This window comes from Aptenodytes patagonicus, chromosome 21 (assembly GCF_965638725.1).
Source record: "Aptenodytes patagonicus chromosome 21, bAptPat1.pri.cur, whole genome shotgun sequence".
Lineage (NCBI taxonomy): Eukaryota > Metazoa > Chordata > Aves > Sphenisciformes > Spheniscidae > Aptenodytes > Aptenodytes patagonicus.
Window position 1 is genome coordinate 3748018 of NC_134969.1, and position 24483 is coordinate 3772500.

Here is a 24483-nt window from a genome sequence, read left to right on the forward strand (position 1 = left end):
TGGTTTTTTTCTTTCCTTCATGGCTGCAAAGGAAAAACTGATTTAAACACTAGAAAGAAGTATCCCTGTGAATGTCGATACATACTCTAAATTTTGTGATTTTTATATGAGCTCTTGATTTTTGGAGCCAGCTCCTGATTTATCTTCTGTTTGTTTACCGAACTCCAGCTGTGGGCTGGAGAAGTTCTGGTCCTCCCTTTGAAGGCTTAATTTAAAGGTGGACAAGGAAGGCACATACTTGCTGGCTTCTGTCAGTAGTAGGTTCTCCAGCTTTGAGAATATTTCAAGCGTGAGACAAAATCTTTTGCCCTCCAGATCTTTCTTTTCATCTTTCCCTCTGGCAGACCCAGCATTAACAAGCCAGTGCTCTCTCTCTCCAAGCCCTGCCTCTGACCACCAGCGATTCATTAATGGGCTTGTTTGCTTTAGCAATGCCTTATCAGTGAAATGCTTAGAAATGTGCCCGTGCAGGGGTTCTGCAGAGGCTGCGATACCCGGGCTCCGTGGCTGCAGACGCTCGTGTGTTTAGACCAGTCGGCACAAGTTTTGTCCTCCGGACTACTGGAAGTGAAAGGCACCCATGTTTGGAGGGTGAGAAAGGTGTGGTCTGGGAGGAAGCTCGGTCCCCGTGGAGCTGCAGGAGATGCTGATGTGGAGGGATGGAGCAGCCGTTCGGGCGTGCCCTCGGGGAGGATGCTGGGGAGCGATGCACCGTTCCCCGCTGGGTTCGACGAGAAGCTGCCTGCTGTCATTGCTCGACTTCTTGCATGAAGGTGTGTGTGGGACCTGCAGCAATCCTTACTTCTCTTGCTCCAGCTGGCACAAACCAAGCATTTGAAACTCATTTTGCCGGGAGCCCCAGCTTTCCTAGAGCTGTCCCCAAAGAGAAGCTGTAAACGTAGTAGAAAATCTTGGATCTATGCTAATGTCACTGGTTGTCTCTTATCAGTTTCAAACTCAAGCAAAACTCCAGGTCAAGGATGCCAGGCCAGACCCCCACCCCGGACTTTGTTGTCCACATGATACAGCAGAGACAGGCAGGAGCAGAAGAGTTTCACTGGAGTGGCATGTTACAAACGTGGCAGCACGTGGAAATCCCTTCTTCTGATGAGTGCATTAGGAAACATGCAGATAAACCCATCTTGTTACACAACCCAGTGGTAGCTGATTAACTGTTACTTGTAAAAGTCTTGAAAAGAAGTTAGGAAGTCGTTATCCCACCGCGCAGTCTATGCCAGCCCAGACGAGGTCTGGTCTGAGGATTCACAGGTTTAAATCGCCAAAACCCAGTAATTTATAGATGCATTTACAGTCAAACCTTCACTCTAGTGAAGTCAGTCATCGATGGAAGCTGGGTAGCTATGAGTGATGTACTCTGGCCTTCCCAAGAAACCCGCTGCAAACGTTTATGGACTGTTCTGAAGCGCTCCGTTCCTGCCTTCCCGTACGGAGGCAGGATTTTGTGACGGGCAGGTTTCATCCGTATGTTTCAGGTTGCTTTATGGCAGAGATTGGTGGTGGTAGTTCTGGTTGCAGACGGGGAAGCTGAGAGGCAGGACGAGCGGAACGTCTTCTGCACAGCAGCTCAACAATCATAAACCATGAACTGAGCCCAGGCCGAGGGCTGCGGACTTGTTAATGTGGTTTCCTGGTTTCTGGTGGGAGCAGCATCAGCCCCCAGACGGGGGACAGATCCCTTTTATAAGTGCGATTTCCACATGAAAAATGCAGACGGGGACTGCGGTCACACGCTTCTTCCCCACTCATTAGTGGGAAATGCAGAATAAAGCCAACTAAGTACAGGTTAAAGGCAAGGATTCCTTTGCAGTTTGATCCTTCTGATCCTACTAAATGAGCAGACAAAACCACTTCTTTCAGGCTTTGGGATGGATGTGTTTGGGATTCTTCTCTGAAAGTGCCTGGAAGACCTTTGGGCATTGAAGCCCTCCAGAAGCCAGGCTGTTTCTCAAAGCTTCGAAGATCTCCCCGGGAGCCCAGCAGGGCCTGACCAGGTGCCGTCTGCCGCCATGAAACCCCTCAGCAGTAAGGAACTGAAACCCAGCAGTACCAAGAACAGGACGCGCACAACTGTTTCAAGAAGGACCGGGTTCGGGTTTTTCAGGAGGCATCAGCTGCTCTTTTAGCTCCGTACCTCGGTGGTCTGTGCCGGCTGCAGGTTAGAGGTAATTTCACGCTTCACATCGCAGAGCGGGGCTGCGCTGGGGCAGCGGGTTTGTTTCTTAAACTGCTCAACTTTGGCTTCTGTTTGCCCGAGCCGTTTCTGTGTCAGACCCCTTTCCCTTCCCCTTCTTTCCCTTCCCCTTCCCCTTCTTCTTTCCCTTCCCCTTCCCCTTCTTCTTTCCCTTCCCCTTCCCCTTCTTCTTTCCCTTTCCCTTCCCCTTCCCTCCCGCCCCCTGCCCCGCCGGGAGGAGGGTGGCTGCGGGGTGCAAGCCGGGGCTCTGCCCGTGCCCCCCTCCCTCCCCGCGGGGGAGCTCCGCAGCCCCGCACCCGGGGCCGGGCCGGGCCGGGGAGGCGGTGCCGGGGGCAGGGCACGGCTGGGCGGCCCCGGGGGAACCACCTGCGGCGGCCGGGCTGCGCCGGGCTCCCAGCCGGCCCCGGTACCGGCCCCGGCACCGCCCGAGCCCCGTTCCCCGGGCTCCCCGCAGCAGCAGGGCAGGGCTCCCCCGGCCCGGCTGGGGAGGGAGCGGGACGGCGGGGGCTGAGCCGGCCCCGGCGGGGAGAGCAGCGGCGGCGGGGAGGGAACCGCCGTCCGCCTTCCTCCGCGGGAAAGCGGGGCCCGGTGATGAGCTCCTGAAGCCCGCAGCATCCTCCCGTGAGTAGCCTCGGCAGCTGGGCGGGTGAAGGCTTGCAGGGGGCTGGATGTACGTATATATTTTGAATTGGTATAAATTGAACTTTACCGCTCTAAAGCTCTCGGTTGCTTTCCGCTGCCGGTGAAATGGCTGTCAGTGGTCGTTTCAGTGGGGTTACTCCGGGTTTATGTGCAAGTGACTGTATATGCTACAGTTAATGCTTCTATGTGCAGCCGAGTTCTTTATCGGTAACTGTAAACCAGAAAGAAATACAGAGCAGATGTGATCGTACGGTTTTCTGCTAAACTGCTGCTTTAGCAGTTGTTTCATTAATGGGAAACCTTTAAGGTACGGGGACTGGAACTGATCTGGCAAGTTGCCTCCTCCCCAGAGAGAAGTTTGCACATCTGCTTGAAAGATGATTCTCTCGCTAGCAGTGTCCTTTCATCACTGTGGATGTGCTGAATCTCTTGTCCTGCCTTACTCAACCCCAGCACCATAAATAAGGTTTTGTTGGTGTTTTTTGGGGGTTTTGTTTGGTGGTTTTGTTTTGTTTTGTTTTTTTCCTTTTTAAATCTGCTGAGCGGCATGCTGGAAAGGGTTGGCAGACTAATATTTAACGTGAAAAGAACTAGAAAGCTTGGAGCATTGTGTTACGGTTCGCTGAGTGTCTCCAGCACAGAACAAAACTATACTGCTTTCATTATTTGGGAACATGCTGAAGTTGCTGACAGATTTGAACTGCGATTTCTGTTTTTTCATGGTAATTAATGTACTTAATGCCCCAGGAAGTCCTTGCTAAAGGAAGCATAGTATTTTGTAAACAAATTTCACTGATGTGATACATTGTGCTGGACGGAATGTTTGGGCAGGAGGGTTTGATTTGGTGATTAGAAACCAGAAGACAAAGGCAGTGCAGTAATCGGTGACTTCATGGCCCCGTAAGAATTATTGTCCTGCTGTGTGGACAGGTACCTGGGCTGTGGATGCCAGGTTTAGACACCGAGGGCTTGCCAAGAGCTTTGAACGGTGCTGATGGAGGATGCGGTGTAAGCGTAAAGTATCGCACTGCCTACGTGTTTGTCTACACAGTGTTCTTGGAAGAGGGGAATGTACCTCATCAATTCAACAAGTTTGCATATGCAGTACTTGAAGAAATCTTGCAACCGCCTTTGTCCTGCTGTTTGCGGAGTGAAAGGAGTTGCATTTCTATACTGCATACCAGAATTCTCTCTATATTTTTTAATGCAGAAAAACCTGAAGGATATGAAACTTGCAGAGGTTCTTAGAACGGTATTGAGATTTGCGTTTTCCTGGTAGATGAACAGCTTCAATTGCAGAAGATCCAGTCCAGTAGCTGGGGAGCACATTGTACCACATGCGTGAGCTGCAGGCAGAGGACAACAGTCCTAAAACTCCAATCCACAGCTGGCAGTAGACTTGGCTCCTCCGTTGGCAGTAATTCATGAGGGTTTCCAGTCCAGCCCTGCTCCTATCTGTCTGCTGCTGCTGAAAGTGTGACTTTTATTAGTTACACTAAATTCTTCTTCTTGCTTATGGCAATAAACAGTGAATCAGTCAGGATTTAGTACACAAAGGAGCTGAAGAAGCCTGTGAGTGATACGCCGAGTGCCTACAGTGGTCACAGATCAGCAGCTACTGTGCTCACGGGGTAAATCCATCGATGCTGAACACCCTGCGGGGTGCTGGTGTCTGCCCAAAGCAGCCCCTGTTCCCCAGGGTGATACCTCACGTGCTGGGATCTCATGCCCTTGTGCCAGGCTGGGATCAGCATCGCTGAAGAGCGGCTGTGTTAGGAGGGGGTTTGGTGGGGGCCGGCGAGTTAGCCTTGACCTGGCCTATTGTTGGGCATGTGGGAGAGGAAAAAAATGTGGTGGGGATGACTGTGCTGCTTTCATTGAGAGTCACAGAAATTGGGAAATGCAGCCAAAACCTATAGTGTTTGTTAGGCCTCTTGCAGGGAGAGATGATATGAGGCATGAATGGAGATCACAGAGGAGGAAAGCAAGAAAAAAAAAAAGCTGCTGGGATGTCTGAGTCATCCAGTTTCCCACTGACATACATAGCTTAATGTTTTCACAACCACCTCCATGGAGCAACGACATTAAAACCTAATTCGAGGGGCCCTGGAGTCACGGTGCTTCCTCACCGTCAGCTGCTCGGGGCCAGCTACCAGTGGGGGATCCCCCTGCCCAGCTACGAGGTTGGTGGTGCAGTCGCTTCAAGCGCCGGGCTGGGCGAGTGGGCGGAGGAAAGGGGCTCTGCCTTTGTCACATCCCCCCGTTCGGATGGATACAGCTCCCTGGACCAAACACACACCTAGATTCATCCCACCTAACATCAGCATCTAACCCTCCAACTGCGTGCTCGCAAAGAAGGTGGTTTTTGGTGGGATTTGGCAGCGCTCAGGCTGAGGAGGGTGAAATGAGCCCACGGATCGTCACAGCGGCTGATGCAAAGCGCCACAGCCTTGCGTGCCGCACAGCTCTTTTGTGCTTCTGCTCAGAGCAGAATAGAAACCCAAATAATTACTTGGAAAGACAAAGTTTCCTATTTACCTATTAGTCGGTGATGGAAGCCTCAAAACTCTTGACCTAGCAAACGTATTTGTCTTTAGAAAAGGAAAACGAACACCCGTCTGCCAGCAAACAGGAGCCATGTTGATTCACGTGCTACGGTTTGTGCTGATAAATGCAGAGAGCTGTTCTCTGACATGAAAGGCAGCTCAGGGTGCGAACTCATTCCAGCCTGCTGTGGGTCACAGCGCAAGCCGCTGGTGTTTACTCTGTCCCATGGGAATCTCGGTGTAAGGTAAATCCAGAAGTAGCTGTTCCCATCTCTCTGGCTCTGCTGGACACAGCGAGGGGTGCCGGGAGGCACATCTGGGATTGCCCTCCTCCTTGGATTTGTTCCTGGCATCTACGCAGCATGGACTTGCCAGGGAGGTGCGCGATGATACGGGAACTGGGAGAAGTGGTTTTCCAGCCTGGGATCCCAGTCCTGGTTTGGGGAAATCATTCACAAATGATACTGGACTCCAGCCATGGCTGGGTTTGGCTGGGAAGGAAGGTGGAGGATATGCTATAGATTTCAACGCATTTGACTCGTGTGTCTCCTTTTTTTTGATTGTTACTGTCCTTACGAGTCTTCATTTACTCCAGGTAACTCCTTTTTCCTTCTCTTGTCACAAGTGGCTGACAGTATTTTCGCAGCTCTTTGTCCTGTAAGACAAGTTCCCCAGATCTCTAGGCAAAGCACAAGATGTTTTTGCTGGGTTTCCCCTCTTCTCTTTGGGCTGGGCTCTTCACGAGAGGTCGCTGATACCTGGGGGAGACGAGGTTGTGTGTATACAATATGGTTATATGAATATATTTCGGTGTCTCTAAAAACCTCCTTGTTCTTCATTGTCAGAACCACCACGGAAAGCTGCTTTGCTGCACGCATGTAACTCGGCCAACCCTTTACAAGGAAGGGATGCAAACTGGCCAGACAAGATATAAAAACTCCCTGAACTCTGGGAAACTTTGGAATTGGATCCGACTCCAGATCTGCATGCCACAGCAGGAGCCCAGATCTGCCCCGTGCTACTGATGTTAATTAATTTCATGCTGTTCTCCAGCTGGATACGATGCTCCGACATTTTTTTTGTGGTTTCTATCGGTCCTGTTCCAGTAACACAAAATGGGCCGTCGAGTTCCTCTTCTCTGAATTGCCCGTGAGAACTGGGCTGAGGTGCGACATCTGTCCTGCGGTGCTTTGCACTGGCAAGTCACTGCCTGGCTCGGCATCCGCAGGGCACCAGCTCATGGGGGCAGTGGCTGCACCTTGCAGCTTGTTCCCAGGATTTCCAAGCCCCTCCTCGCCCCGCTCCAGCTCTTCTCCCCTGCCATTTCCTCTTGTCTCTGGGTTTTCCAGATCCCTGGCTGATGTGTAAGGGCCTCCTGAGTGTTCCTGTTCTGCCTGGTCGCACTGTGAACAAGTGCCAAGCCTGGCTATAGATACCGAGCGGTGACAAGGGTCCTGATGTCTGGACCACGTCCTCGGCTCGGCGGAGACTTCGGCTTGTAGGAGAGTGTAGCTGCAATGTCTATTTTTTTTTTGACACGTTTTGATGAGCAGAGAAATGTTTTGTCTCCCGGAGCAGTTCAGCTGGCCGGAGTTGGTGGTGTTTCAAAGGTCCAGGACCACACCAAGATGTGGGTTTATCCCGCTCTGAACTAGCAGGGAAATACTCCTCTGTTTTCTATTGCTGGTTCCTCTTTTTCTTTCCCAAGCAATCTTCTGCCTTCTCTTTCCCGAGGAGCTCTGGAGCTATGGGGAGCATGCAGAAGGCACACCTTGCCCTGCAGAGCAGGAATGCAGATTCGGACCCATTCAGTCTGGGTTAGACCCCAGAAATCAGGGGGTTGATCTGGAAGTGGTGGGACGTTTTCTTTAAGTGATTGTAGTTACATACTCCATTTAAAGTTGTAGTTATGGAAAACTTTGGCCCTAAATGAAACCAATCTCTTCTGTGCTGTGATTCCTTTTCCAAACCGCAGTCCCTTGTTTCTTTTTGGGTTTTTTCTTTCTTCCTTTCTAATTGGGAACTATTTGGGAGCTTCCATGCAATACTGGACTTTCAGGCAGATGCCTGTTTCTGACCTTTAAATGAAAGGGTTACTGCTGCAATTCCCATGCTCAGAGTTTCAGTCCTAATCCCCTCTCTCCTGCTTTGGATCATTTATGGGTTGTGCCTGGAGTAAAGCAGGTGCCCTGATGGAAAATCCAGGTGAGAGAGGATTTCTACAACAGTGTAATCTCCTGAACTGCCTCAGCCTTTCAGTAAACGGCAGATCCAGCAAGGTACAGAGCCTGGTAATCATTTCTGCAAAAACACTGCTGAATCTGGAATGGTTTTTTCAAGCTCTCTTCTCTAGGAATCTGAAAAGCTGTAGGGAGTTTTCCAAAGATACTGCTGAAGAGCTGAAATGAGTCCTGCAGTAACAGGGCCTTTTCTACAGCATTACGTGCACAAAGCAGGGTTGATTTTCCCCTGCAAGAACAGAAGCAGACTGTCCTCAAGGGCAAGCTGCTTTTTTGTGGTTTAGTTGTCCGGATCCATTGAATTTGCCACCAGCCATGCACTTTGCTGGGACTTCCTTTGAACAGCGGAGACAAATTGTTGGGTAGTGTGATTTGAGGGATGCGTGGTACGATGCCACTGACCGCTGCCAGACTCTAACCGAGGGTTCAGCTCAGATTAATTTTCTTGCTTTCCATTTGAGTGCACACGTTGATGGTTTCTAAAATTTGTCACCTTGAGTCTCATTCACCCCTCCCCCATGAGTCATTCCTGCCTTGAGATTCGTAGAGGTGCCTGGAGGCATTTTTCTTCTTTCTGAATCATTTTTTTTCTGGGTAATATTTAACTGCTAATTACACATCCTTCCCTCCTGCGCCCCTCACCTGAGTGCTCCCAGGAACACGCACGGTGCTTGGGACCTTATCGGTGTGCAGTGGGTAGAGCCACCTTATTGCAAGCAAAGAGTCCGGACTGTGTCGTGTTTGGGGAGCCCATGTGGGCTCCGGGCACCTGCTGCAAGAGTCATCGCTTTTTAAGTGCATGAGTGCGGGTGGATTTCCTTCGCCCATTGCTGTGGTGAGTCTTGTAATCCACCAGACTGCATTTTTCATTCCCAAATCAGAGGTTAATTATGCTGCCAGGCACCGGTGGGAGCTGCCGCTCGGAAATACGGTTCTGCTAATATCTCTTTGCACAGAAGGGGCTTCCAGCTCCTGCTGAGTCCAAATGAGCTGGGAATCAGCCTCAGGCTTTGTTCTGTACTATGAAATGGCTGTTCCTCATGTCCCCCATGTTGATTTTCCTGGCTGAATTGTGTGCATGAGAGCTGCCTCTAGCACATAAGCAGCATTTCTGGGATGCAGTGGTATATCTCCACCAATTTGCTGTAAAATGTAATACAGAAGTGCATCCGATCCCTTCCAGAAAGCATGGGACTTACTGCACAGGGGACGTATCCCAGATTTCCAGATGTGCAGCCATACTCGCAGAGCTACTGAATCTGTGCAGCGATGACTGATATGGAGGATGCCCAGATACCAAGGGATAGAAACCCCTCAATATTTGCTTGGACAAACCCTTCTGGTGGACGAGCACATATGAGGAAAAAATTGATGTATGGTCGTCTTGACACAGTGCAGAGAACTGTGAGCTAGCTCCGGCCCCGAAGGAGGTACAAATCACTTGCGTGTCGTACTGCACTGTTAGAAAAGGCTTTCCTGATTGCAGGGGCAAAACGAGATATTACGGACACTGCCTGAGCCTTGGAGACCACCTCATGAACCTGGGAATCGGCGTGCTCACTCTCTGCGTTATTTTGCTTTAAGTCTCGAGACACGGTTCTGTGTTGTTGGAAAGTAAGGAATCCTTTCTCCAAAAAAAAAAAAGACCAGGCAGCGTATTGCACCTTTCCCTCTTTGTTATAATAAGGTGGATCCCGTGAGGCTTCTTATTTGCCAGCTCTTGATTACACCACTCGTAGTTGGTTAGTTTAGCATCTCGTGTGTGTACAGCCATAAGTTAAAAATGTCGAATAAGAGCCTTCTAATTTTAAAAAGCTGCCAACAAAAGAAAACCTCTAGTAATCCCTTTCAGGAATAAGCTGCAACATTGCTCCCGGGTCTCTCTTGATATCTGATATATCATCTGTGCATTGCATGTAAATGGCAGTTTTGTTTTAAAACGTTATTCCATTTCCTCTTTAATGAACCACTTCAGATCTAAATAATGAAGTAACTCCATCTTCTGCAAATGCAACCATTGGACCAAATGATTTGTTGTAAGTGTCTTTTGAAGAGCCTTACTATATAATCACAGCACATTAACCAGACCATTTTCTTTTGGATGATGTATTAGTTTAAAATTTCAGTTTTGCTTAGCGTTTCTGGATGGAGGGGGGTTTTATGCATCCCGACTTCCACGGGTCCGCCTAGAAACTTAGACAAGCAGTAAAGCGTGCCTGGGTCCAGGATGGGAAATCCCAGACAACTGGCCAGAGCTAGTGGGAAGCTCTAGATGACGCATACGGTATTTGTCAGTGAAAGAGGGCGAGTTAGTGGGTGTTTAAAAAAGAAAAAGTTCAGCAACAGGCATCTGAGCTCAACCTGACGGACCCCGCTGAATAGTTTTTGTAACCGGACTGGAGGTTACATCTGAGCAGTGCAAGCTTTGAGCTGCAGGAACTTCAACAGTGTGGTGGTGGCATGGTGGGGTTTTTCCATTTTAAGTTCAAATCCTGGTTCTGACGTGTATTTCACAAGTGTCTAAGCAAGTCGTCTAATCTGAGCGTGCCTTAGATCCTGGCCTGTAACCAGTGGGAAAATACCTCTGGCTTGTTTTGCTTCCATATCCTGGCTTGTCTGCATAGACAGTCCTACCCTGAAGGATCTAGAGTGGTTTTGATGTGAATGCACTTTGCTGAACATGGTGGAGTTGCTGTAGTTCCCATGAATAAGTGCACTCACGCAGAGGGAGAGGAGAAATGTGTGTGGCCCAGCATTTTAAGGCAAAAAATTAGAATTGGGAAATCTGCAGTTCACAGTCCGGTTTAGACATTGCTCCTGGGTAAGTCAATGACAAAATCTATCTGGTTCGTATTTCCAGGCACGGCTTTCGAAACGAAGGGATTCCTTTCTGGGGACCTGTCTTCACTTCCTCAGTTCTTGTCATCTGTGTGAGCTGAGGGTTTTTAGCCCCTCTCAAGATATAAGCCACGTAGGTAGAAATACTGTTTTTTTGTTTTTTTTTTTCTTGGTGCTGCTACGGCACAGTAGAGTTGCCTGCAGTTTGTGTAACTTGGCAAGGAAATGAAATGCTTTAATATGTGTTTTAACAACAGCTAAACCTGGAGAGCTCATGCCAGAACCTGAGACAAATGCTTATATAAAGGTGTTGGTCCGAGATCAGGACACGTACTAATACACAGGCTCCATACAGAGCGGGGTTGTTTGCCTGAGGCCACGTTTATCCCTTAGCTCCCGCTAGCCAGTTTGAACTTGGGTTGGTTTTTTTTCTCCTTCCTCCATCTTTAGAGTCTCGCAAGGTAAATTCAGGCACATTCAGGTCTCACTGAAGCACATTGTGTTTTTACTACTTTCTGAAATTACAGTTTGCCTCAACCCCCCAGCGATGTTCCCGGTTCTCGTGGCTCATGATGCTGCTGGAAGGTGAGCGCGGGAGCACGTGGCTGCACTGCCACGAGGCTGTTTGGATCGAAGGTGGATGGTTTGCCAGTTTACGGGGAGCTGAAGTTTGTGACTCTTAAATATAAACCTATTTCCTTTCCACACTGTGCCATGAATGCTCAGTTGATTTCCCCCACTGCTGGAAAACGGCAGGGAACAGTGAAACGCGCAGGTTCAAACCACTCGCTGTTCACTGTGATTAGACAAGGAAAACCTCGTTGCAAAGACAGGGAAGGTCAGGCTGCTCGGGTGGAGGCAGGAGCAGAGCCGAAACACCCATCTGCTTCCTCTGGGGATTGCTCGCAAGCCAGGTCCTTGCTCTTGAGCCCCCTTACTTTTAGGAAGGGAGAAAACCTCTGGACTTACTTAGAAGGATTAGCTTCTCCCTTGGATGGGAGCGAGTTTGCTGCTTAGGTTGATGTGCGAGCTGAGCTGAGCTCAAACGGTTTGAGCTGAGCCTCAAACAAACATGCCTTAGCACAAAGCTCCTTCGGAGCAGTGGGAGGGTGGACGTGGACGGTAGCTGACGACTCAGCTTCTTCTTTCGCAGGATAAAGGATGGTGATGGGTCTGTGGTGTGGAATTCTTGCAGGAGAGAACGAATCTGAGATTCGATCGACTGTCGGGACATCTACCGCTCATGTGGTAGGAAGTCTTTCCCCCCCCTTATTTAATAGGATCTGACTGCCTCTTGGGCTTCTTCGATGACATCTTGGCATTTGTTTACTGGAATTAATGCTTTATACCCCTGATAATTTGTCTCTCCTCACACGGCTCCAGCACCCTAGTAGTGTTCATTAAGTTCAGCTCTCAGCGGCCTTTTGATCGTGTAAGATGGTTCTCACATGGCGCTGCTCATTTACATCTGCAAGAGGACCTGAGGGAAGAGAATAGCCCAAATTCCAATCTATTTCTAAATATTCTAGAGAATATTCCCTTTCCTAGCAGCTGTCACGGCTAGTATACTGAGAAAGAAAACCAGAAATCAAGCAAACCAGTGCTGGGTTTTGTTGGCCCATTCCTTAGTGGGTTTTGTGATTTAAGACCCTGCCCTGTTGACATTTTTGGGAAGGGAATCAAGTCCCAGAGCAGCAGAGCTGGCAGCCAGTGCTCTTCCTTAGACCTGGATAAGTAAGGAGGGAAAAATCACCTGGTTTTCAGCCTGTGTTTGGCCACAATATAAGATGAAAATACTATCTGTGCAGCAGTGCGGTTGAAAGGATGAATTAATTCATCTAATTCATCTAATTCAACTAGAGTTGAGCTTCTGGGTCAAAACTAGTATATATTACTGCTGGAGAAACAATAGCTGACTTTGTGTCTAGTTTAAAGCCTGCAACACAGCTTGATGCAAAGACCACCTTTTTCTGGGTGGCAAAGCACTGAATTTATGTGTTTTCCTAACCAGCACCTGCCTTCCCTGGCAGGGAGCTGGCTCTCGGAGTCCACCTCTCCTGGAAAAAGTCGAACAAACCCCTCTGTTCCCCGTCACCCCTCTCCTGTAATTGCCAGGTGCTGCGGGAGCCGCTTGACAGATGAGCTCTGATCCCCATCTCACTGTAAATGAGCACGGCCATTCAGCTTGAAATTCGACAGGGCAGGGGGAGGCAGGAAGGCCGTATAAATGGGGGCATTGCTCCCGCTTGCCAAAACAACCCGTACGCTGTATCTGCAAAGGTGTTTTAAATGGAAACGTGCCCAAAGCTTAACTTCATGGAAACATTTCCAGCTCCATAATACGGGGATGCAAAAAGAACCAGCAGTGTGTGCCCCCACCCCCAATCTTGAGAGCTACGGGTGAAGTAGTGGCTCTCAAAACCCCAGGCAGGTGCGTATGCGCAGGGGGAAGTGCCTGCCGTGTGTCATAAAGAAAGAATGTCCTGTGACTGCTGTATCAAAGTCCTTTTCTTCTCCCCTGCTATATAGCTTTTATTGAGCACTCTTGATTTTCCAAATGTTTTTCTAAACGGAGTAGGATCCAGCCTGCAATACCCCGAAAGCGGTAGGTTCCCATGGATTTCGCTGGACTTTGCTGGGTCCTTGAGTCTCGCAGCACAGGCTTGGTCAGGCGTAACCCTGCTGATTCATAGGTGAGGAACGGAGCTGAGACTTGCTGTAGGTAAAGCGGCAGAACTAAGGACTGGTATCTCCCACCCTGGCCTGAGACACAGACCTTGGACCTCTTTACTTGCTACACAGTGCAGAAAAAAAAAAGATTTGATGCATTTTTCAAATTGCATCTTAGATTGTTACCCCCTGTTGGATAAATTCATCCTTTCTGTAAACAGGCGGTTTCCCTGACAATAAAAATTCTTCGGTTATAGGTGACTCATGCACAAATAGCTCACCATTACCAAGGTGGTTTGAACCAGATGGAAGTTAGCAAGTATGAATATTACATGGCTTAATATCGAAATATTCAGCCTTCTTTATTTGGGGTTTTTATTTTAGTAGCCAGAGGAGGAGAAAAACGCTTCTGTAAATCTGGAATTTGTGCTCTCCTGGTCAGGAGCAACAAGGTAAAAGTTGGACGTGGCTTTTTCTGAATTATCTCCATAGTCAAAATACTTGCTCAGCTTTTCCCCAGCCTGCAGCGTGACGGAGAGTCTCTTCAGCTGCTGCTTGTCAATGGTACAGCCTTCTTCAACGTGGTTTCAAATGGATGGGTGGGGAAACAGATGAGGACAGCGCCGTTACCCGAGCTTCGGTGCCTCTCACAGGTTCCTCCAAGGCGCGTGTAAATCCTTTCGCTGTGCTATACAATAAGGCTGGGAAAACTCTAGACACAAAATATTTCTTTCAGCGTGGAAAGATCGACGACTACAGTTCATGATCATGTTGCTGAATTAACTTGGCCTTGGCTAAACAAAGGAATCATTCAGTCGGAGGAGAATGACCCAGTTACAGACTCGAGACAGAGTTATTTTTGTTTGTTAAATTAAAAGAAAAAACCTGAACCTTTTTAACTTAAGGGGATCGAAGTATTTGATGAATCGACCTCGCAGTTCTGATCCTTCGTACCCAGGCGGACACTGACCGTCTCCCTTCCTGCTGGTTACTGCTCGCTCTCATTCTTCCTATATCTGCTGGTGGAGCCTCCCAAGCACACACGGGGTGTTGACTCAGCTACTGGCCTCCCTGCCCCGAAACAACACCCTGCCTGTCAAGAGCGATCAGAGCTGGGTCCTCCTCGTCTCCCAAAACTGCACCCTGCCACTACATGCGTTTTACTTTGCCGAAACCTTTAGGAAAGCCTCAACAAGAGGGGAGGGGAGGGGAGGTGCCTGTCACATTTGCACCTCTCTTTATTATGGACTGATTTCTATCCACTCAATAACTTTCTGGCTATTCTCTATCTTGTGCTCTGTAAAATCAAAGCTACCAAGAACATGGCACAGATCCACAATATCCAATGGAGTATAACAGAGTAGAGCAGAGTCCTGGCTGGTGTATGTACTGGGCAGCATCTGAAACGGTAAACTCAATTCCAGTATCAGGTGTTGAAGAATGATTTAATTTTCGATGGATAGTTTGAGGCTATTAGCTCTCTGAAGCCGGGAGCTGAAATGGTTTCAGAGGTCTGTTTGAAGTGGTATTCACACCCTTCTCAGGCTGAAGGAGTCTTTTAACGGCTAAGGTTACTAGTCACATTTAGAAAACATTTGGAAAACGCTTTTAAAATCAGTAAACATACAGGCTGCTCTTTCTAGATCTACGATTTTATCCTACCAAAATGCAGGAGCAGGCATATTTTCAGCCATCCGCTTGCAGGCTTGTCCTCTTCCAATAATAGACCTGAAAGGACACTGGCACGAGCGAGGTGCTGGCCCGAACTCACGTCAACTTTCTGTCATAGTCACATCGCAATATTTTTTTTTCTCCTGTCGTGGGATAGGACATGTTTGTCATGTAACTTTTGGAGCTTCAAGTTAGGGGGTTAAATGTTTTTTCTTCTCCATGTTAGCTGAATGAAGCTACTTTAAATTCTATTCTATAAAGGAGTTTTTAAACCTTTCTCTGCTGACTTTTTTCCCTTCCTTAAAGACATATTACTCTTCACGCTTACTTGCTCAGTGATCTGTATCTCAACCTGAAACGATAATGTAAAATCCTAAAGCATTTAAGATATATATTTATCCCAAACTTGTATAACAGCAATAAGATATAGGTAACAATGCATTATTGTGATTAATCTTATTTTATCTTACTAATACTGAGCAGCGTGTATTGTAAGGCAAATTGCTCAAGACTAGATTGTAGCAAAATGTCCATTGACTTCAGCAGGGTCAGATTTTCACCACTAAGAAAATATTAAGAACCCCAGTTCAGTGAGCCTGCACTTAGTGAGCTCGGAATCTTTAATGGCTTGTTGCCTAATTATCAGCGAATTGTGCTGTCAAATTTTGGTTAATATTTTATGAACTCGCTCTTCTTTTTTTTTTTTTTTCCTTCTGTAGCCGAATCACGATGACGACAGCCGCACCACCGATCAATAATACTCAGTTCTCAGTCAATGTGACCACAAAGTATCGAGAACAAAGTCTTTATCAAAGTAAGAAAAGGGGTGGGGGCTTTTTTTTTTTTTTTTAAATGGACCTTGAACTTAGCAAACTTCAAACAGTACAACGACAACTTTGTAAATAAGACTTTTTTTTCCTTTCTGCTTCCCTGCTAGGTTCTGGAGCAATAGTTGCTGCCATCGTAGTAGGAGTGATTATTATTTTTACAGCGGTTCTGCTCATATTGAAAACATATAACAGGTATGTGGCCAAGTTCTGTACTTCACTAAGGCGAGACAAGATGAACCAAAATCGCTGTTAGGTGTGCTCTCATCTAACAGACCATTTCATTTTATGTTGCTGAAGATTTCCAGGAGAATCCAAACTATAATGTGCTTGATTGAAGTGTCCTGAATCTCACCGTCGGCGTTCTGCGATGGAATTGCTAGGAGGGAGAAAGAGGTTCTTGATGGAGGATGCTCGATGGACGCTCTGTTTAGGGATTCCTGTTGACATAGGTCTGCTGTGTGCATCAAGGCTGCCAGAGAGGAGCTTGATTTCTCACTTTTCAGGGCATTGGGGTAGACTTACATGCTCTAGAAGCACCAACTTGCCATTTAGGATCTTTGGGATGAAATCCTGGCTTGTATTGACTCTTCAGTAGCTGTTCGATGTAACCTGCTTCCGCGGGAACCTTCCCGATAGTTGCCATGGGAGGGACCACGAACACGTGCCAGCTCCGGTGACAATTTCATTTTTTTACCTTTACAGACGCATGAGAGTGAAGCGGGAGCTGGAACCCAAACCCACCAAACCAGCAATGCCACCTGCTTTAGGGCAGAACAGCAACAGCGTGGCGCAGCATCCTACGGTGACTTTCATACCTGTGGATATCCACATGCAGAACAGATAACTGGGGACGCTCGTCCTCCCTGTGAGAGAAGAGAGATGGGATTCTTATTTACGTGGACCTGGGACTCCTCAGCAAAGCGACGCTGCATTTGGAATAGCAACGAGCTGTGGTTTTGTCTATAGATGGTAATTAATCCTGCTTTCTCTCTTTGGGAGGAAAAAATTAAAGGTCTGGACACTTTTCGTATGACTGAAATCAACTGGTGGAGACATACAAATCATCAGGAACGCAGTGAGCCTTCTTACAGAGCTCTGGGTGTGGAGAGACCGAATAAACCAAGCCCATTCGCTGCAAGAAAAGATGCACACTCGTATTTTGTGGAGCTTTTGCTTACTCAGAGAGTTTGAGCTTTTTCTGTTCGGCAATGACTGATGATAAACGGGGAGAAAAATTTGGACATGCAAGCTACAACTCAGGTTGAAACTGGGTTTGTTATGATCTATGTGAAACAGGTTTGTAGTCTATTTTATACATGATGGATAGTACAGGAAGTATCAAAATTGTATTTACCTTTACTCATCTTTTGTGTTTCTAATGCCACGTATGTATGGCTTTAGACAAAAGAGAAGTTGTTACTTTTTATTTTCAAGTATTTTTAAAATATTTCTATAAACTTGGTAACCCATCCGTTTCCAAATGAACTCAGCGCCTAAGGGTTTTCACTCTCACGCCAAGAATTGCTTTAGGTTCTTTACTGGAGTTGCATTGGAATGTTTTGTCTTACACAAAATCTGAGAAGTTCTTTAATTGAAAAAGTAAGCATGGGAAGGCAGTAAAAAGCAAGCGAGGCTTTATGCAGCTCCTATGTACAACTCCTATCCCGAAAGGCTTTGTTCTCTAACGCAGACTAGGCTTGAACTATTTTTAGAAATTTTTTTATTCTAGAAAGTAACCGAAAGCGACGTTGTTTGGCGAGTGTGATGATTGTGGGTGTACAGTAATGCAACAAAGAAATTCCCAAGGATATTCACAGCCCACTGAGTGCGAACACACAGCGGCATTGTCAGACGTTTAGTGGCCGATTGTCTCAAGTGTGCAGCCCCGAAACACTGGCCGACAGGACAGGTAGGAAAGAAGTCGAGGCGTTAAACCTTGTCTTAAATACAAGTACGTGAGGCTCTGAGAAACAGCTCCACGCTTTGACACACACATCTTAAATTTTACCGAACCGCTCACTTGAATGGCTGGATGGAGTGCGAAGCGAATACAGCGGTAACGTTGTAGTCTGGATTTATTGTATTGTGTGCCTCGCGTCGAGAGGCTGCCGGCGGTGAGCTCCAAGCTGCTGTGGCCATTAGAGGGCTCCAGCCTGTTTGTAGACCGTAGTGAAACAGCTAGTGGGGTATTTTAACTCCTTTTTGGGAGCTGTAGAGAAAGACCTTACTGTTGTCTAACTGAATTGATCAGAGAGCCTCCAGCTTTAAAGCTTTTTGTCCTGCAGCGGTTCACTTGCTGCTCTTCCCAATACCGTCACACGTCACCAACAGTTACATCCTTAAATCACGCGGTGCCAAAACAAAGCTGACGGAGTCTCAGAGTAAAGTGATGAGGGACTGGAGTGCTAAGTTGATAGATTTTTTCCAAGATGTGAATGCATCTCTTGAACAGGTCATTTTTACTGACTGGTATTTTTGTGCAGAAACTAAATTCAATTACTTTGCAAATTTTTTTTGTATGAAACTGGAGCACAGTTTGAATTCCAAACTAAATATTAAGACAGCTGTCTGTGAAGTTCCTAAATCTCATTGTAAATATCTTACTTGTCCTAGTTCTCTAACTTATTTCTTGTGGCAGGAATGATTGATACAATCATTCAGAAGGGATTGCAGGTGCCAATTCAGGTTTTTTCTAAAAATGTAAAGGAGTTGGCCTCCTGTTCCTATCTCTGGACAGCTAAGGATGTTTTCTGAGCATGTTCCACTGTATCAAAATCTTTAGAAAAGATAAGCCCCATCTTACTGTCATTTTTTAACGTTACCAGCCAGACTTACTTCTAGCAAATTTTGTTTACTTTCCATTTACAGAATTTCAAAACAACGACGTGCACTTTGCTTCACTGAAGCAGAATGAGCCATACTTCCATAAGCAATTCTAGATTGGTAGAATTACTATTATTGGCAGGAGAATTACTGCCTTGACCACACTAGCATTGCTCAATCTGAAAAATTCAAAGCGTGCTGTTTCACCAGTAAAATTCACCTTATGTTGGCACAGCCTGGGCGGCCCCCACAATCCATTCTGACTCCTGTCAGCAAAATCCAGAGCTTATGCTGACCAAGCAAAATCACCTTCTTAAGAAACAAAAATCACTGTATTTCCACTGCTCTACCACTATAATGCTTGTGTAATTTGCTGTGGATTGAAGAGTTTTCCAGGAACAATCCCGCTCTGTCCTTGTCCTGTAATCGTAGCTGCGTCAGCGCTGATGCGACCTGCCCTGTCGAGGCACCCGGCTTCCACTTTCAAGCCCCCAGCTTTTGGAAAAGCTCTCCTTCAGCTGCCTTTGCGTCCAGACTTTGCCATCAGGTAAACCTGCTGGTTAAAAAAGAAACAAACCCACAAGTGAAAGCTGATACTGCAAATTGGTCTATTAAAGAAATCCCAGACCATGAAAGCCTTTGGAGAGAATGGGCAATGTCAGTGTAATGCATTAACCGATTCACACAAACTCATTAGACGTTGCCCATGAAGCTCTGCAAATTAATACAAAGTTGAACCCTTAGTGGCACAGTGCCTCAGAGTGCCTTTTTGCTCAGCAATGCGATACAAGCAACCTTTCTAGTTCCTTACTCTGTTCTTTGGTTAAGTTTCTCTCTTTACAAAACACCAGCAGGGCTGTATTCAGCAGTGACAATGAGAACATTTGGTCTGCAGGTCATAGAACGAAATATCGCTAACAATTTTTTCTAAGGGCATACTCAGTAGTTGATCTGCAGTGGATATTGCACGAATTAGTATTTTTCTTGCTCCTACAAGTCTTCTAGAATTTACGGCTTCAGCAGGTCGGATCCTTCAGTCTCACAGTTGGCGCTTTACTGACGCAAGTACACTAGTGAAATGTTTCAATTTTCGCTTCTAGGTGAGCCCTGCTTCCCAAACCTTCTGCAAGGCAGCTTTCACCCCTTCTGGAGCCGCCACCCACCTTATCTCAGCAGAGAGCACGTAGCTCCACCTAGTGTCCTCCTCCCATCTAACAGGTTGCAACTCGTAGTTCTCAAGAAGATAAAAAGCTATAAAGTAATTCCAAGTTTAGTTGTCAACTTTACTAGATTTCAGAAACTACCTGCGCCCCCAGCCCAGCCCTCCTTCCCCATGCTCCACGGTGCCAGGGATGTTTAGTAGCAGAGTTGAACACTTGGCTGTGCAAAATGCAGAGGTGTGATAATTGGAAGTCTAAGCAGGTAAAATGTAAGGATGTTCTTTGGGTCTCTCCCCCCCCCCCCCCCCCCGAGTCCCATAACCAATTTATTTTCCAAAAAGACATCTGTAAAACCATGTGTCCCTCGCGTGTGACACTTACTAATGACTGCTGATGAAGTGGGAAGCAGCTGTTGCGCTTTAAGTATAATCTAACTTTATTTAAAGGAACCTAGCATTTCCTTTTTAAAGATGAAGGACATACAAGTTTCTTTCAGATAAAACCCAGGGCTGTTACTTTGGATAAATCTGTGTTAACCCCAGCGAACCGGGACTTTGCTCTCCCTTCCTCTCACGTGTCTTTCGGCCAGTAACGTGCCGCACGCGAGTGCTTCCCTGCACAAGACACGTACCAATTTGCCGTTGAGCGGGACGGAGGGCCAGACCGCCCGTGAAAATTAGCAGCGGGGTAACTGAACGCAGCCCGTGGCGTTTACCGACCGGGCAGAGCGGTGAGGGCGCACCGCCCGGTGGGGCTCATGCAGTGGGCGAGCACCACAGGGCCAGAGAAGCGCGGGCAGGGGCCTGGGCCGGCATCGCGGTCACGGCCCCTCACGGCGATGCCCCCCCCTCCAGGCCCCGGTGGTGCGGCCGTCCCGCCGCCTCCTGTGGGGCCGCATCGGCCCAGGGCCCCCTGTTCTGCCGAGGAAGAGCCCGAGCCGACGTGAGGAGGCAGTTCTCGAGGGAAGACAGCCGGGAAGGGGCCGCTGAGGCCCGCGCGGGGCGGCCGACGGGGCCGCAGCCGCCACAGCCCGCCCGCACGGAGTGAGGCGGCCGCGAATCGCTCCCGCGCGCGCGCGCCGCCCCCTCCTGCGCATGCGCTGTTGGCCGCGAGATCACCTGACCCACGCCCCGCGCGCGCATCGGGCCGCTCCGCTGAACGTCAACATCTCGCGAGAGGAGGAGTCACACCGCCACCCCCCACCCCAGCGCGCGCCGTGAAAGGACGTCTTACAGCCGCCCCCTCACCCCGGCGGAACGCCGCGCTTTCTGATTGGCCGGCTGCCGCGCGCGCACTGACCCTCCGCGGCCGCCGCCGCCAATCGGCAGGCGCCGGGGAGCCTTTGCGGCGTGCCCGGCTCCGCCCCTTCGCTCCCCGCCCCGCGCAGGCGCGGCGAGCGTGCGAGGGGGGCTTGCGGGCGCGCGGTGCACGCCGGGACGGCAGCGCGCTGCGACCAGGAGGAGGCGGAGGAGGCAAGATGGACGCGGGGTTCTTCCGCGTAAGTGCCGGCCTTGGGGGGGGCCGGGCGGGCGGGGAAGGCGGCAGGGCAGCCCCGGCGGGGGACGCGCGGCCGAGCCGGGCCGCTGCAGGCCCCGCCGCCGCGGGCGAAGCCGCTGGAGCCGCGCTTCCCCGAAGAGCGCCGCCGTGCCCCCCCGCCCCCGCCCTGCGCAGGCTCCTGTGAGGAGCCGCCGCTAAGAAAATGGCGGCGGGAAGGAGGCCGGTGCGGCTCGGCCCATCCGCGAGGCCGCGGCGCCGTGTGGCTGCGGGAGAGGGAGGGGAGCGGCCGGGAGGGGATTCGTCGCCCCGGGCCCGGGCTCGCCGGAGGGGGCGGCTGCTCTGTGCGCGGCGGGGGCACACGTGCCCGCAGCACGGCCTCCGTCGCCGGCCCCGAGGGCCGCGCTCGCCCGACCCGGCCCCGCGCCCCGGTGCGGCCTGGGACCGCCGGTTCCCGCGCTAGGCCTCGGGGCGGCCGGGCCTCCGACCCCGCCGGAGGAAGAAAGGGTCCCGCCGCCTCGGGGCCTGCCCTGTGCGGGCTTGTGCCACGGTTGCCTCCCGAGCTACGGTCTGGCGGCCCTTAAATGCGAGGGAGTGTGGGAGAAAGGCCGAGGGGCAGATGGGAGGTGAACTGGATTTTGCAGTGAAATGCGCTTTGGTGTCCACGTTCAAAGCAAATAAACAAAACTGCCCTTTTTTGAGAGGGAAATTTTTAAACTGTGGCACGAAGGTTATTAAGCGTATTCAAAGCAAAAAGAAGTTATGCTTTATTTTTAGGTTGGTATTTGATTTTTTTTTTTAATCATTGAGTTTTTCTTTTCTGTTCTTACAGCTGTGCTGTATTTTCTGCAGAGCCTATTAAACAGTAACCTACCTAGGGTGTACTTCTTTTCAGCCTTTTCTCCCATTAACTAGAATGAACCTATTTTTTGGGGGTTCCTTGACAATTTTGAAAACCAATTTAATTTTCCAAGATTCATTCACCTGTTCAGCCCTATTATTTTCTATTCCTGCCACTAGGATGCTTTTAGAACATGAGGCCACACATAATCCTTCACTCAATTCAATTTTGTGTTAACGTACTAGCCTGAGAAAAATAATTACAAGTTAAATCTACACTTGTTCTGTCTAATGCAATTGTTAAAAAGTTTACAAATCAAGTAGTTGTAGTTGACAGCAGAGTTACTGGGGCTGAAAACACTGAATTAGAAATCTAATGTTCTTTTAAACTGGCCTGTGAAAGGTGACTGTTTATAAAAACAAAAGCAACGTGGCACTGAAACGGGGCTGTAAACAGCGTTCTGGTCTAGTTTGAGTCTGGGTTCAGGAGAAACCAAAGTTCTCGTGGAAGTTACAGAAGTGCAGCAGAGCAGCAGTTTGGACTGGCCTTATCAAGAAAGCTGCTATTAATAATTCTTTCAGTTCGTCACGCTTCTGTGGAGTCGTCAGTGCAAACTATTTTGTCTCTGCCTTGAAATTCCTGTGATGCTGTGCTCTGTGTTGTCTTTGGTTACCCTTGCTGCTGGACGTATTATAAACAGGCTAAGAAAAATTTCATTCCTTTCCGTTTCACTTCTGGGTTGTGAAAGAAAGAATTAAAAAGTATAGAACATTAAATTCTGGAGCGATCTGACAAGCATTGCATTTGTTGCTAATGTGTAAGTCACACAGTAGACTGCAAATTTTATAAAAAGTTTTAAACAGACTTAATCCTGGTAAGTCCCTGTGCCACAATGAGTCTAGGATTCCTGTGTTCCAGAATAGCAAATGGGAATGTTAATAGTTTGTTCCCTTTCAATATCTGATGACTTTGTAGCATGTTAATGTTGCTAATTCAAGGTGCTTTCTGATCAAATGTGAAGTGGTTAGGTGACCTTAGAATTTGAGTTTTTTCTTATTTATTACCTTTTGGTTCCTTAGCAGCTTATATTATTGCTGGTACTCAACTCCTTCTTCTGTGCATAGGAAACTGCATGTATTAAATTCCTGTGTTTTCCATCAGGCAGGTTGGCTTCCTGAATAAACTTCACTTCATGTGTGAACTGCGGGTTTGTTTTAAATCATTAACAGGTCATCAGTATTTGGACGCAGTTCTGCACACACTCATGTTCATGTGTGGTTCTGTTTACTTCTGTGCAAGTAAATTTTCCAGAACTGGACTTTCAAGCCTTTCAATTCCAAATGAATTAACCTATAGTTTCTGTTCATGAAAGTGGAACGAGTTGGTGAACTTTAACGGAGCATGATCAATAAAATAGTATTCTTTGTACTCTTGCTGGTTCCATGTTGGCTGGTTTGCTTCAGAGAAATTTACCCAAGGGTTTCATAGATGTCACTGTAAACAAATACGACGTTTTTGTTCTTGGACAGAGGAAAAAGAGCTTATTCCTTCTGAGGAGTTTGTGAATTCCAGCATAAGTCCTTTTCATAGCAATTTGATACTACTGTACTTCTAAATTTGTAAGTAGTATGCCAGGGAGATTATATGATTAAGATGTCACTGTAGAGCTCAGGAGCCTGCTTACCCCTAAATCTTCAGCAGTAGATGAAGACTGTAGTGCTAAAATTGAAAGGCACCTGAAAAGGCTTATTTGCTTACAGAATGGTGTGACTGGTGTTGCTGTGCACTGTCCAGTGCAAATATATAGGGAACTAATACTTGAAGATAGTCGAATGTCATACAGACTAAAAATCTTATTTCCTGTGCTTTAGGGAACAAGTGCAGAACAGGACAATCGCTTCAGCAACAAGCAGAAGAAGCTGTTGAAGCAGCTGAAATTTGCAGAATGCTTAGAAAAGAAGGTAAGTTGATTAGGATGAGATAGGAAGTAAGACACGGGAATTGAAGACAATTTTCAATGGAGTAATTGGGTATCAGATGGTACATACAGGAATGTGAGGAATGTCTTCTCTAAAACTGTACTAGAGGATATTTGGAACGTCCCCTTGAGCATCAAAGATACAGTAGTAATATACATGATCTAGTCATAGTACTAGATATCACCAGTAGGCCTTCATGTAAAATACAGCTTCAAAAGAAGTCCAATTTCCAAGAAATGTTAAGTAATTTAGAATTCTAGGCATCCTTAAATGTCACCCCCCAGCCCCCTTTTTTGGGGTGGTGTATTTTTTCTGTTGTTTCAGGTTTTCTAGACTAGCGTGTTGGAAATGCATACTGGTTATCCTGTAGGTGAAGGTGAAGTTATTGCAGTGATAGTCTCTCGGGCAGTGCAGAGAGGCCGTGAGAGAGCTGCAGAAAACTCAGTTTAGAGTTCCTTGCTTAGATGCAGTTATTTGCCCTGTGGAAGTCTCTACCTGTTGATTGTTAGGGAGGGTGCATTCCTCAGGTGGGTGTTT

At 48.0% G+C, this 24483-nt stretch overlaps 2 protein-coding genes across 12 annotated transcripts in view; both read left to right on the forward strand.

Moving 5' to 3' along the window:
• The first annotated feature begins 2604 nt into the window (after positions 1-2604).
• NCMAP (non-compact myelin associated protein) lies at positions 2605-18889 on the forward strand. Of its 5 annotated transcripts, XM_076357176.1 has the most exons (5): positions 10425-10611; positions 11632-11726; positions 15539-15633; positions 15757-15841; positions 16352-18889. In XM_076357176.1, exons 2-5 carry the CDS (start codon positions 11722-11724, stop codon positions 16491-16493), a joined length of 327 nt encoding a protein of 108 aa, XP_076213291.1. In that variant the 5' UTR covers positions 10425-10611; positions 11632-11721; the 3' UTR covers positions 16494-18889. The 5 variants fall into 5 exon arrangements, with proteins under 5 accessions (XP_076213292.1, XP_076213295.1, XP_076213294.1 ...); XM_076357177.1 differs by lacking the exons at positions 10425-10611; positions 11632-11726 and adding an exon at positions 2605-2833; XM_076357180.1 differs by lacking the exons at positions 10425-10611; positions 11632-11726 and adding an exon at positions 2816-2882.
• A 2163-nt stretch (positions 18890-21052) lies between these two features.
• Positions 21053-24483, forward strand: part of SRRM1 (serine and arginine repetitive matrix 1) — a 19702-nt gene continuing 16271 nt past the window's right edge. For all 7 annotated transcript variants that reach the window (XM_076357153.1, XM_076357155.1, XM_076357154.1 and 4 more), the window contains exons 1-2: positions 21053-21130; positions 23839-23928. In XM_076357153.1, coding sequence (XP_076213268.1) covers positions 21110-21130; positions 23839-23928 — 111 coding nt within the window. In that variant the 5' untranslated portion in view covers positions 21053-21109. The remainder of the gene's footprint in view (positions 21131-23838; positions 23929-24483) is intronic.